At 44.0% G+C, this 13440-nt stretch overlaps 1 protein-coding gene across 1 annotated transcript in view; it reads right to left on the bottom strand.

Moving 5' to 3' along the window:
• TMEM116 (transmembrane protein 116) overlaps positions 1-13440 on the bottom strand; it is a 37862-nt gene that overhangs the window by 14183 nt on the left and 10239 nt on the right. Inside the window, exons 5-6 of the mRNA XM_081017501.1 lie at positions 6183-6287; positions 132-181 (exon numbers count right to left, since the gene is read on the bottom strand). Coding sequence (XP_080873627.1) covers positions 132-181; positions 6183-6287 — 155 coding nt within the window. The remainder of the gene's footprint in view (positions 1-131; positions 182-6182; positions 6288-13440) is intronic.

Genomic DNA, 13440 nt, shown 5'->3' with positions numbered 1-13440 from the left:
ACCTTCTCCACTAACCACATTGTTGTTTGCTTGGCTGCTTAAATATATACTACCTTTGCTTTTTAAAAAAAACAAAACAAAACCCTTCTTTCTGAATGGAGGAAGCCCTATTCCAAACCATTTAAACTTACCCAGACAAAAAGATAGCTGTTCGGCCAAAGTAATTTGCGTAGCTTAGAATCTATAAAAGAAAAAAAACACACACACAAGGGATTTAACTGCTTTGTATTGTTTTGACACAAAACGGGGAGTCACCGTTTTGATATGCATAAAACAATTGCGTGTGACAGTAATCCATCATCTCACGCTCATTTGACTTGCACAATTTCAACCACACAGGGATGGAGGTGGGCTGGCTCAAATTGCACAAGTCAATTCACAAGGAAGTTGGAGAGTTTAGCAGCTCTTTCCACACTGAGCCTTCTTGGGCCTACCAAGTTGTTGCCTTCCATCCATCTTGGGAGACAATGGAGGAGTGAAGCTTTGGGAATGGAGTCAAGCTGTTGGAAAGTTGCAGCGCTTGCTGTGGCTGTAGAGACCAAGGTGGGAGAGATATGTTTTGTTGCAACTGGGGCAAGGAAGGTGTCCAGTTGTGCTGCTGCAGATGCACCATGGCGTTTCTTCTCTCTGCACTCTGTACTCTCTGTTTACTGGGTGCAAAAAGAGCTGTTAAGCTCTCCATTTTGCTTGGAAGAGCAAGGCCCGCTCAGTGTGCCAGTTCTGGGATGCTCTCGCGAGATCTCGTGGGGCAATCTGAGATTTCTCATGAGTATTCCTAGCTATTCAAATGCTGATGAATTTTCAGGATGACATTTTAAAGGGGGAAGCACACACACATGCAGAATTGTAGGGAACTGAACTTAAGACTGAACAGTGGTATCTTGGAAGCCAAATAGAATCCGTTCCGGAAGTCCGTTTGACTTCCAAAACGTTCGGGAACCAAGGAAGCCACACAGGTTCCAAAAGAACATTGGCAAACTGGAACACTCACTTCCGGGTTTGTGGCGTTCAGGAGCCAAAACGTTCGACTCGCAAGTCATTCATTAACCAAGGTACAACTGTACTGGAAAAAGAGACACTGATTTGACAGATTCATCCATCACTCATCCCACGGAAGGGTCATGAGCCAAAAGCAAGGAAGCAGGCTGCAGGAACCTGCAGCGGGGTTACATAGAGGTAAAGATAGGTGTTATTTCAGCCACTGGGAAGTTCAAAGTAAGGGCTGACAGTGTTGGGTTTCCAGGCCATGCCAAATGCCAACATCTGGTGTTTCTGTCCTAAGAGATCTTCCTCACAGGAAGATGTGGAATCAGAGAATTGTACCGTTGGAAGGGATTCCCAAAGCTCATCTTGTCCACCCTCTGCAATTCTGGAATCACAGCTCAAGAATCCTTGCCAGATGGCCATCCCACCTCTGCTTAAAAACCTCCAGTGAAGGAGAGTCTCCCACCTTCTAAGCTAATTCTTTCCACTGTTAAACATGTCTTGCCTTCAGAAAGTGCTTCCTGAAGTTTAGCAGGAAACTCCTTCCTTGCCATTTGAACCCATTGATTTGATCCTCTCTTCTGGAGCAGCAGAAAACAAGATCGCTCCATCTTCCATGTGGCAGTCCTTCAGATGTTTGAAGATGGCTCTCATATCTTCTCTCAAGACTCATCTTCTCCAGACTAAACATCCCCAACTCCCTCAACCATTCCTCATATGGTTTGCAGACCCTTTCCTCCTGAGTCTTGTGACTGCTTTGGGTGCCCAGGCACACACGACACTGTGGGTTTGTGGTCCAGGCCCGAATCTTTAGGTGCCTGGGGGCAGCTTGACCTCAGCATCTCCAGCTATTGGGGGGGGGAAGGGGTGTGGGTGGGTAGTACAGTGGTACCTTGGGTTAAGAACTTAATTCGTTCTGGAGGTCTGTTCTTAACCTGAAGCACCACTTTAGCTAATGGGGCCTCCTGCTGCCGCCGCACCGCCGCCACATGATTTCTGTTCTCAACCTGAAGCAAAGTTCTTAACCTGAAGCACTATTTCTGGGTTAGCGGAGTCTGTAACCTGAAGCGTATGTAACCCGAGGTACCACTGTAGATGCTTGAGAACCAGGAGGAAGAGGCTGACAAGGGAATATCCCACACCAAGGAGACAAATAACTTGTTATGCATGTTGGGATACTGCCAGGGAGATAAAGTCCATCATGGCCCCAAGCCGTCTGCCGGACGATCCATCGACCTCCCGTAGGCACGCAGTATCATCAATTAGCGACATGAGTTTCTAGAAGATTTCTTGCCACATTCCAGAGCTCATGCACACTCTATCAGCAGATAATGCACAGCCAAAAGTTGCAATCAGGAGAGCATTATTTACAAGTTTATTCAGCGTTGATCAGAACACAGAAAAACATGACTGCCTGCTTTTAGTGTCTGCGACACAGAGAGAGAAAACGAAAGCAACAGAAAACATAAACATCCTGTGAACAGGAAATACGCAGACTCTGACTCACAAAGCCTGCTCCCTTTTAAGGTGGAACGGAAATATCCTAACAATGCAATGGGAATGTTTCCCTTTTCCCTTTTCCTTCCTTCCTTCCTTTCTTTCTTTCTTTCTTTCTTTCTTTCTTTCTTTCTCTCTCTTTCTCTTCCAGACCTGGATTTATGGGCAGCACTCAGAAGAGTGAGGAGGCAAAAGTTGACAGAAGAGAAAGAGGAAGTAAGTGAAGGTGAAAAGAGAGAGAGAGAGAGAGAGAGAGAGAGAGAGAGAGCTGCCTCAATCAGTCTGGCCAATGTTGGGAGTTGTAGTTCGCAACGAAGGGGGAGAAATTTGCTACTCCTTGCATTTTAATGCAAACTCTTCCCAATGCACAACTCACAAACTCCACCCTCATCAGGCCTCCTCTTCCCCAATTTGTCTTTTAAAGCCATCCAAGTTGGCGGGCATCCCTGCCTCGCCTGGAAGTGAGTTCCACTCTTTAACCATGTTTTGCGCGAAGAAGGACTTTCTTGTATCTGTTCTGAATCTTACAACATTCAGCTTCATTGGCTGTCCACGAGTTCTTGTGTTAGGAGAAAGGGAGAGAAATGTTTCTTTGCCAGCTCTTTGGTTGTTGCCACTGGTAGGTAACTGGAAATGCTTTAGGTAAAGGTAAAGGGACCCCTGACCATTAGGTCCAGTCATGACCGACTCTGGGTTTGTGGCGCTCATCTTGCTTTACTGGCCGAGGGAGCCAGCGTCCAGCTTCTGGGTCATGTGGCCAGCATGACTAAGCCGCTTCTGGCGAACCAGAGCAGCGCACGAAAACGCCGTTTACCTTCCCGCCGGAGCGGTACCTATTTATCTACTTGCACTCTGACGTGCTTTTGAACTGCTAGGTTGGCAGGAGCAGGGACTGAGTAACAGGAGCTTCGAGTAACAGGGATTCGAACCGCTGACCTTCTGATCAGCAAGCCCTAGGCTCTGTGGTTTAACCCACAGCGCCACCCTTGTCCCTTGCTTTGCCAACCTAGCAATCCAGCTCACAAATCATGCAGCTGCCTCCAACTGCAGAAAGTACACAGAGGGCTCCTTGTGTTCCTTGAGACAGCGGTGTCCATTCTGAGTTGAGCCAGTTGTGGAGGGACTGCTGATCACAGAGCAGGTGAAGTATTTACTTAGGTTTGTCTTTTTCTCAGAACTGTGTCCCTCTGTTCCCAAACAGTGACGCTCACTCCTCAAGAGTGTGTTGTTCGAGGGCAGATGACGGCAAGGGAGCGGTTTTGCATCCGCCTCTGCCCAGGACAACCTGCTCTGCTCAGGTTACTGACACTGCAAACAGCAACCATTCCTTTGCGGACCACCCTAGACAACACCCACCAAACATTACATGACTATGCATAGATGCAAGTCTATGCATCACTTTCCCATCAGGGAGCGGATTAGCAGGTACAAGACAAGCCCAGACTCCATGGCTTTCCCCCAACAGACACTCAGAATTTTCTGCTTGTAACAGCGTGAACCTCACATCAAGGATCAATGCTTGAGATCCAAAGTATTTGTAGTAGACTGTTGTAGGAGGCTGTATCACATGATGCAGGTCATATGATTGTATGTCTCAGGCCAGTTATGGTTTTTCCCCCCTAGTAGATCGTTAACCAAAAGAGCAAACATCTTATTTGTTTTTTTAATAATGCTCCCTGCAACTCTGTGTTCAGGAAAGCAAGCAAGGTGTCAAACTGGCCAGCAATATAGCAGAATGAACAGGCCATGGTGGAAGGTAGAGAAACTACAAGCAGGCAAGGTGTCCATGAAATTTCAGAGAGCCTCCATGGGCACGCACCATGTTGTTAGGGTTATACACCTATACACACCACACCACAACCTCACAAAAAATGTCCCCAGCCCTGTATGAAAAGAAAATAGAGGGGAATCAGTCCCGGAATTTGCAGGCATCAAATCCATGTTCTCTAAGAATGTTTGAAGAGCCTTTTGGATCAGGGGAAAAACAATCCTGTCCAGGGTTGTAAAGACTGCGGAGAGAATAATTGGGTGCACTCTTCCCACCTTGGATCAAATCTATGCTTCCAGGTGCCATAAGAAAGCTGCAGAGATAGCGCAGGATAGTGCGCACCCCAGAAATTGTCTCTTTCAGCTTCTGCCTTCTGGAAGAAGGTACAGGGTTATAAAGGCTAGGACTAGCTGCCTGAGAAACAGTTTCTATCCAAATACGATTCTGGTTTTGAACGCAGTGTAAGGAGTCTCTATGGGAGTATATTGTATTTAAAAATGGGGTATTAGAGTTTTTAGGGGGCTAACCAGGTTGGGATAGCAGGCTTGTGGGTTTTTGAATGTCTGATGTAGATTTTTTTCAATTTTGTTGTTCTGTATGGGACAATGACAATAAAGATTATCGTATCGTACCTTGGTTGGCACCTGTTCTCACAGCAGCCACCCAGGTGCCTGTGGGAAACAGGACCCAAACACAAGAGTGCTTTCTCTGCCTGTGTGCTCCAGCCACTGATTTACAGGACCATTTCTGCTTCTGACAGTGGAACATAGCCATCGTGGCTAGTAGCCATTGATAGCCTTTCCTCTGTGAATTTGTCTAATCCTCTTTTAAACCTATCCAAGCTGGTGGTCATCACTGCCTCCTGTGGGGAGTTCCATAGTACTGCATGAATTTTGTTAGTTATTAATTTTAAGTGTGTGTGTGTGTGTATTCATTGCATTTAGGTCCCATCTTTTCCTCCAAGGAGCTCAAGGTGACATACATGGTTCCCTTGTCATTTAATCCCCACCACAACCCTGTGAGGTAGGTTAGGCTGAGAAGCAGTGACTGGCTCAATGTCGCCCAGTGAACCTAATGGCTGAGTGGGGATTCGAACCCTTGTCTCCCAGGTCCTAGTCCAAAACTCTAACCATTATGCGCCACACACCTACACTCCAATACAAACCTACACCCATATACATTTATCTTATATGAAGCTGCCCACCTTTCCCAATACAGTGGTAACCTTGGTTTAAGAACAACTTAGTTTATGAACAACTTAGATTAAGAACGCTGCAAACCCAGAAGTATGTGTTTTGGTTTGTGAAATTTGCCTTGGAATAAGAACATGTTTCGCTTCCTGTTGAGTGTGTTCCATTTGTAAACTGAGTCCCCCGCTGCTATGGGAAAGCACGCCTTGGTTTAAGAATGCTTTGGTTTAAGAACGGACTTCCGGAACGGATTAAGTTTGTAAACCAAGATACCACTGTATGGCCTTCCCTGCCAGTGAGTCTTTAGGGTCATCGTGGATCGCTCTGCCTTTTCTTCAAAGCATCATAACAACCCACAGGAGTCATGTCAGTATCTGTTTTAATGTTTTGCATTTTGCTATTATGCACTGACTCTCTGCTTGCGATTTCTTTGTCACAATCTGTGTGAATCGCACAGCTTCTGCCGCATCAAGCAGTAAGAGCACTCCTGACAGTAAGAGCTGTTCGACAGTGGAATTTGCTGCCAAGGAGTGTGGTGGAGTCTCCTTCTTTGGAGGTCTTTAAGCAGAGGCTTGACAACCATATGTCAGGAGTGCTCTGATGGTGTTTCCTGCTTGGCAGGGGGTTGGACTCGATGGCCCTTGTGGTCTCTTCCAACTCTATGATTCTATGATTCTATGATTCTAAGCAGTGTACGAAGTTATTCTTAAAAATATACAAGCTGTTACCAAAACGAAATTTACCTGGGGTGGCCGGTTTTGTAGATTCTGGTTGTATTTCATCTTCAGGTCTATGTAAAGGTGCCAGGTGTAATTGACAGTATACAAGAAGGAGGCAACATAGAAGATCTGGAAAAAGGAGGAACATGGTTGGGCAACATGCATGACCCACAATTCTGCAATCACACTGTGTATAAGATTGGGATCTGTGCCAGTATGGAATCCTCTACTCAGCCAAGCTCCTTCCAGGCCCTTAGGATTTCACTAAGAACTGCCTGCATGCTGTCAAAATGATTTTCATCATTTTAGAAGCCACTTGCTTCTAAAAAATAAAAATAAAACGTGCCATTTTCAGGATGCTGAATTCTGGGAGCTGTACATAAATGACACAGAACTGCAGAATATGAGGTTTTAAGTGGCTATTTGCATTTTAAAATGACTGGCATATTCTTGGATTTTAAAATGGCTTTTCTAGCACCCACCTGCCATAATAACTGTTCTTATAAGAAGAAAAATGACAAATCCAAAGGAAGAAAAATTCTGCATATTATTGTTAAAACAGCCTTGGGCTGAGGTGTGTCTCAGCATGGAGTTTGAAGGCAGAAAGGGCTGAGGGCAGAAATAATTTGGCGGCCGCTACCCACCAGTATCCTTTTAAGAAAACAACAACAAAGGAACTTTTTAGAACTGTATCATATTATGAATACCATGAGGAAGAAGAGTTAAAGTTCCTCCTTTCATAACACCGGAATCCTGGGGGAACAGCTGATTGGCAGTAGATTTTGGATGGACAAAACAAAGCATTTGCAGAGAGGTACCCTGTGTCTTTTACGATGGTCCTGTAAAAAAGCTTGTAATTTCTGGAAAGCAGTTTTTACTACTATAAGCAAGTTTACGCCACAGTCCGTGGTACCTGGCCCTACCCTGGCATTCTCCTCCATCTGCAAATAGGGTGGAATACATGAGTCCCTGGAACATCAAGGTTCAACCCTGAAACTGTTGGTGTCTTCAAATTGTTCTCCAACAGGAGAGAAAGATCATAAGAACTTTTCTATAAGCAGTGCAAGCGTGGGAAGGAAAAGGCACATAATACCGGTCTTGAAAGACATACATTGGCTCCCAGTACGTTTCTGAGCACAAGTCAAAGTGTTGGCGCTGACCTTGAAAGTCCTAAACAGCCTTGGCCCAGTATACCTGAAGGAGCGTCTCCACCCCCATTGTTCAGCCCAGACGCTGAGGTCCAGCTCTTAGGGCCTTCCGGCAGTTCCCTCACTGCGGGAAGCCAAGTTACAGGGAACCAGGCAGAGGGCCTTCTCGGTAGTGGCACCTGCCCTGTGGAACGCCCTCCCACCAGATAGCAAGGAAATAAGCAACTATTTGACTTAAGACATCTGAAGGCAGCCCTGTTTAGGGAAGTTTTTAATGACTGATGTTTATATCGTATTTTTATTCTTTTGTTAGAAACCACCCAGAGTGGCTGGGGAAACCCAGCCAGATGGGCAGGGTAAAGGTAAAGGTAAAGGGATCCCTGACCATTAGGTCCAGTCGTGACCGACTCTGGGGTTGTGGTGCTCATCTCGCTTTATTGGCCAAGAGAGCCGGTGTACAGCTTCCGGGTCATGTGGCCAGCATGATTAAGCCACTTCTGGTGAACCAGAGCAGTGCACGGAAATGCCGTTTACCTTCCTGCCAGAGCGGTACCTATTTATCTACTTGCACTTTGACGTGCTTTCGAACAGCTAGGTTGGCAGGAGCAGGGACCGAGCAACGGGAGCTCACCCCGTCGCGGGGATTCGAACTGCCAACCTTCTGATCGGCAAGTCCTAGACTCTGTGGTTTAACCCACAGCACCACCCGCGTCCCTGATGGGCAGGGTAGAAATAACAAATTAAATTGAATTGAAAGACATGGATAAGATAATCAGGAGGAGGGTTTTCAAAAGTGCACCAAGTAACTGCTATCTAGACTCAATCTGGATTGAAAACAGCATGCTGCAGTTGGCTACGAGATACTCTGGATTGAAAGTTCATTTTAGTGCTCCAAACGGGGTCAGCGTGTATGCGGCTTACGTCTGACCCCGTGGGGTTCTTCTGATATTTTTGTCCTGCCCTTTTCCGCCCATCATTATAACTGCTTTGCTTTCCTCCCATCCATTGTGCTGGCCAAATGGAGTGGAATTTTATTAAAAGCTTTCTAGGCCATTTGGATTTAATTGAGGGCGGGGAGGCGGGGGGGGGGGCAGATAAATTGTACAACAGCCACACAAGGACCTTGTTGCATGTCAGTGGAGCATGGAATTCACGTTTGGATGGGGTCATGAGAGGATCCTCAAAAACACAAATGGTTCTTTGGCAACTCTGGACAGGCGACTGAAGAGGACATGGGAACAAGCAGAGACAGCAAGCCGGGAGTGTTGTTGAGGGATGGCTCTGCTGGAGTTTGGTAAATATATTGCAGTGGCATGCAGAAAGAGATAGTGTGGTTAGACTGCTGGCAGGGTGGATAAAAATCAATGAGGGTTTTTTAAAAAAAAACTGGATTTTTTTAAAATTTAAATTGGATTTTTTTTTTGTTTAAATCAGATTTTTTATTTCAATCAGATTTTTTTGCTTTAAATCAGATTTTAAAAATAAAATGCTTTTGGAGGAAAAATCTTTCTAAATATTTAAGTTACATTATAGTCCAAAGGCTATTCATCAGGAAATAAGGATTTGTTTTAAGTTTTTCATGTGTGCTAAAACTCATTCTAAGTTTTTTTTTTAATCGTTTAACCACATCAGTTAACAAATATGGATACATATGCTATAATGTTACTGTTTAAATTGTTATTAAGGAAATGATTATTTTTCTTCTTCCAATAAAGGCCAATTATAAGCAATTTACTTATGAAACCTCACAATAATTTCGTAATTCACTGTCTATGTATTTCTAATTGTACAGTATAACCAAATCAGTAGTTTTTGATATAACTGTAAAAACTACTCTGAAAATTTATTATTCCAAAAAATTCATCTGGTTGTAAATATTAAGATTATACCAGCAAGAATGAGTCTGTAAAAAAATGATTTATATCAAGTCTTATGGACTAGTGATTTAAATTGATTTTATTTAAATCAAATCCACCCTGACTGCTGGTTTAAAGCAAGCTTCCTCAACCTCGGCCCTCCCGATGTTTTGAGATTACAATTCCCATCATCCCTGACCACTGGTCCTGCTAGCTAGGGATCAGGGGCGAATGAAGGTGTTGTGAAACCCGGGGTGAGGCGTTGCTACGTAGGTCGCATGTGCGGTGTCGCCGGATGGCTGACAGTGCGCCGCTCTCCCCCGCCCATGCCACTATCCGTGTATTGGACGACCCCAGTTTTTTGGCATGATTTTTTTTTTTAAAAAAATGATATTTATTAAAATTTCAAAAAATACAAGAATTACACAAAAACAAAAAGTAAAAATACAAGAAAATATAAAATACAGCAAGAAAAATAAAAAAAACCCTTATTAAGATATAACAAAGAAATGAAAAATAAAAAGAAACATACAAAATAAAAACAGTTAAGAACATATTAATTTTCCATAACATATCTTCCTAACACTTATTTCCCCGGACCTCCTCGTACCTCCCTTTTTTGTATTCCAGTTCAGTTTGTTAGTTCAGCAAATCCTTACCATTAAGCTTTTACCCATTTGTAAACCTTTTTTCATATCTCTTAAAGCATTACAGCTGGAAACTACTTAGTTTCTATCCAACATCCTTCTAAGATTCATTAATTTTACAATATTTCTGTAAATAGTCTTTAAATTTCTTCCAGTCTTCTTTCACCGACTCTTCTCCCTGGTCTCGGATTCTGCCAGTCATTTCTGCCAATTCCATGTAGTCAATCACCTTCATCTGCCATTCTTCCAGAGTGGGTAGATCTTGTGTCTTCCAATACTTTGCAATGAGTATTCTTGCTGCTGTTGTAGCCAGTTTTTTGGCATGATTTTTGAGTCAAAAAACCTCGTCCAATACATGGGAAAATACGGTAGTTTCCCACAGGCATTTGGTTGGCCAGTGTGAGAACAGGATGCTAGAATAGATGGGCCACTGGCCTGATTCAGCAGGATCTTCATATGGATCTAGAGCTAGACTCCAGAACGCCCACACACACACACCTCAGAGAACTTCTTAGAGTGATGGATCTGCCAATAGGGCCCTCTCTGCTGATCACAACCCCCAAGAAGGCCTGTAGGGAAGGAGCCATAGTCGTGCCTGTCCAGCAGCTACTGCAAGGAACGTGGAGAGAAAGCTGTCTCCTGCTATTAATTTTGAAATATACTCCGAGTCTAGAGATGATTTCATGCTCTTTATTCAGCTCATAGTGGTGAGGAGGAATGGAAGTTTCCCCAAAGTATCTGCTTTATATACATTATTTACACAATGGGCTGCACGTGATTGGCTAATTCCGGAATTCTCCTGTAGGCCAATCAGGTTGTGGATTCACTTCCATCTGGAGCTGGATTGGGTGGCTCCTGCAGACCAATCATACTGCTGCATTGTTCTAGGACCAACCAGACTGCTGCATTCTGAATCCCATTGTTCTAGGACCAATCGGACTGCTGCATTTTGGATCCTATTGTTCTAGGACCAATCAGACTGCTGCATTTTGGATCCTATTCAACTCAGTACATAACAAATTTCCTGGCAAAATTTGTTAGCAGACCTTGCAGCTTGGGTCAGTTAGATGGGAATAATCGCTTACAGTTTCTGAAGTTCAAAGGCTTTATTCATGTAGGAATTATTGACAGGATGAGTGGAGGTGAGAGGGAGAAAATGGCAGATGTATCTCAACAAGCTGGGAGAGAACAAACAAAATGGCTCAGCTTTTAGGGGGTGGAATTAATTTAAACAAAGAGCTACAAACAAGTGCTGGCTAGATTGCTCCACAAACATGCCCTTTGGTAGTTGAAAGCAACACATGCATTAACTTTGAATTCAAGGAAACGTATTTGCTTTTCTTGAACAATTTTTTTACATTTGACCACTTTCTGAACCTAAGAAGAGAGTGCCCTGCTGACTCAGACCAAAGGCATCCAGTATCCTATTTCCCACTTTGGCAAACCAGATTCTTCTGCAAGATTACCTACACAAATTACACACAGATACAGATTTAACTTGATTTGAGACACATATGAACCCTTCGCATACTGATTGCGGGAGGCAGTTTACAAAGGGCCTCAAAGACGAACTTCTGGGTGCCGATCCCAGGAATGTGGTTTGGCTAAACGCTCTGCCTATATTTATTCAGCATTTTGCTTCTAAACAAGCCTGTGGGCAATTTTTGTATACAGGCAAGATGCTCCAACTTCCTTTGGATGCGTAAACAGCTTCAGAATAATTCAAATGCTCTCTTAAAGGCCAGAGCAAACTAGGGACCGGGGGAAATGTCAGAAAGACCAGATGTGCTACATGCCAGCAAATGGAAAAAATGAAAACACAGAAACAGGAAGATCGGATTTCCTGGCGTGACTGATGATACAAGTGGAACAATAAGCTCGAAGGTTTGGAAAACCAGTAGGCCACTGTCATTTAAAAAGAAAGAATATAGTGATTCTAACCAGGGACTTCTACAGCGCAGCTTGCAAAGGCTTGATTCAAGGAGCTTGATTCAAGGAGTAGTCCAGGTTCATCCTGATTCAGACCACATTCACACCATGCACTGAAAACACTATGATACCACTTTAAACAGTCATAGCTTCCCCCAAGGAATCCTGGGAAATGTAGTTTGTGACGGGTGCTGATAGATGTTATGAGATTCCTTTCCCTCTCCCAGAGCTACTATTCCTAGAGTACTTTAACCACCACTCCCTCTTCACAAAGAGCCTGGAAGGCCAGCAAGACTATCCCTGGATTTAAAGTTTAAGAATAGCTGGAGACCAGTGAGAAAATAACTCATGACAGGAGTGATAAAAATGACAAGAAAACTGAGCACATGTTATGCAAGATGGTGGCGTTTTGGGCAATACAGTGGTACCTCAGGTTAAGTACTTAATTCGTTCCGGAGGTCCGTACTTAACCTGAAACTGTTCTTAACCTGAAGCACCACTTTAGCTAATGGGGCCTCCCGCTGCCGCCGCAGCACGATTTCTGTTCTCATCCTGAAGCAGAGTTCTTAACCTGAAGCACTATTTCTGGGTTAGCGGAGTCTGTAACCTGAAGCGTATGTAACTTGAAGCGTATGTAACCCAAGGTACCACTGTATACAAATGAGTCTGGTCTTAAAGATAAACTCATCAAAGCATCTTTGCCCATATTATTATTATTATTATTATTATTATTATTATTATTATATACCACCCTATACCCAAAGGTCTCAGGGCGGTTCACAGAAAAAAATCAACATAAAAACCACATTCTATATAATAAAAATAAGAACAACAACCCAATAACCGCCCCCCAAAAGAGCGACATTTTAAAAGTGTATAGGATGTATAGCTATCATGAACAGTATGACTTGAACTGTATTCTTCCCTGGGTATGGCTATCTGTGATAGATAATAAATAAATAAATTGTGCTCCCCCAATGCATTATATTCTGGAAATCTCAATAGTTTGTACAGATTAATTATTATTATTTATGTTAATAAATAGGATTCCCTAGGATCTAGGGCAGGGGTAGCCAATGTGATGCTCTTCAGACGTTGGTCTCCAGCCCCCATCCTTCTGGGCTAATGGCCATTCTGGCTGGGGGCTGGAGGCCAGTCACATCTGGAGGGTACCACACCTGCTACCCCTGGCCTGGAGAAATTTCAGATGCTGGAATATTGGGTTGACCGGCTCTGAATACACCCCCACCACCACCACCACCCACAATTGTGAGGTGGGTATTTAGCATTTAGCTCTAGCTTCCAAACTGGGATCACAGGCACTTTGGACCCCGGGATCAAAGGCACAAAACACATCAGCACAGCAGAGGAACACCAGTTACTGCTTCCCTTGAGAGAGCGTTCTGCATGTTCGTTCCAGGAAGTGTGCAGGTAAAGTCTATTGGCACAGACCCATGTTATGGTTTCGCTCTATCCCAAAGCAAACAAGAGACCTTTGCAATTCCCCTATCAAGTAGTGCCTGAGGCCCCGGTCAGAGCAGACAATTCTGGGCTCGGCAGATTAATTTCCTGGTTTAGCTTCTTCCAACAAACACTTGGCAAAACCCAACCAACCCCACAGCCTTACAACAACCGCTGCTCTGAACTGCAAGTTTCTGGGGGCAAGCAGGTATGTTTTAATCAAAGAGGCAACTGTCTTCTG

The sequence above is a fragment of the Podarcis pityusensis genome, assembly GCF_964106645.2.
Source record: "Podarcis pityusensis genome assembly, chromosome: 8".
In the NCBI taxonomy this organism is placed as follows: domain Eukaryota; kingdom Metazoa; phylum Chordata; class Lepidosauria; order Squamata; family Lacertidae; genus Podarcis; species Podarcis pityusensis.
The sequence above is the reverse complement of the archived record's forward strand: the minus strand, read 5'-3'. Positions and strand labels throughout refer to the sequence as shown.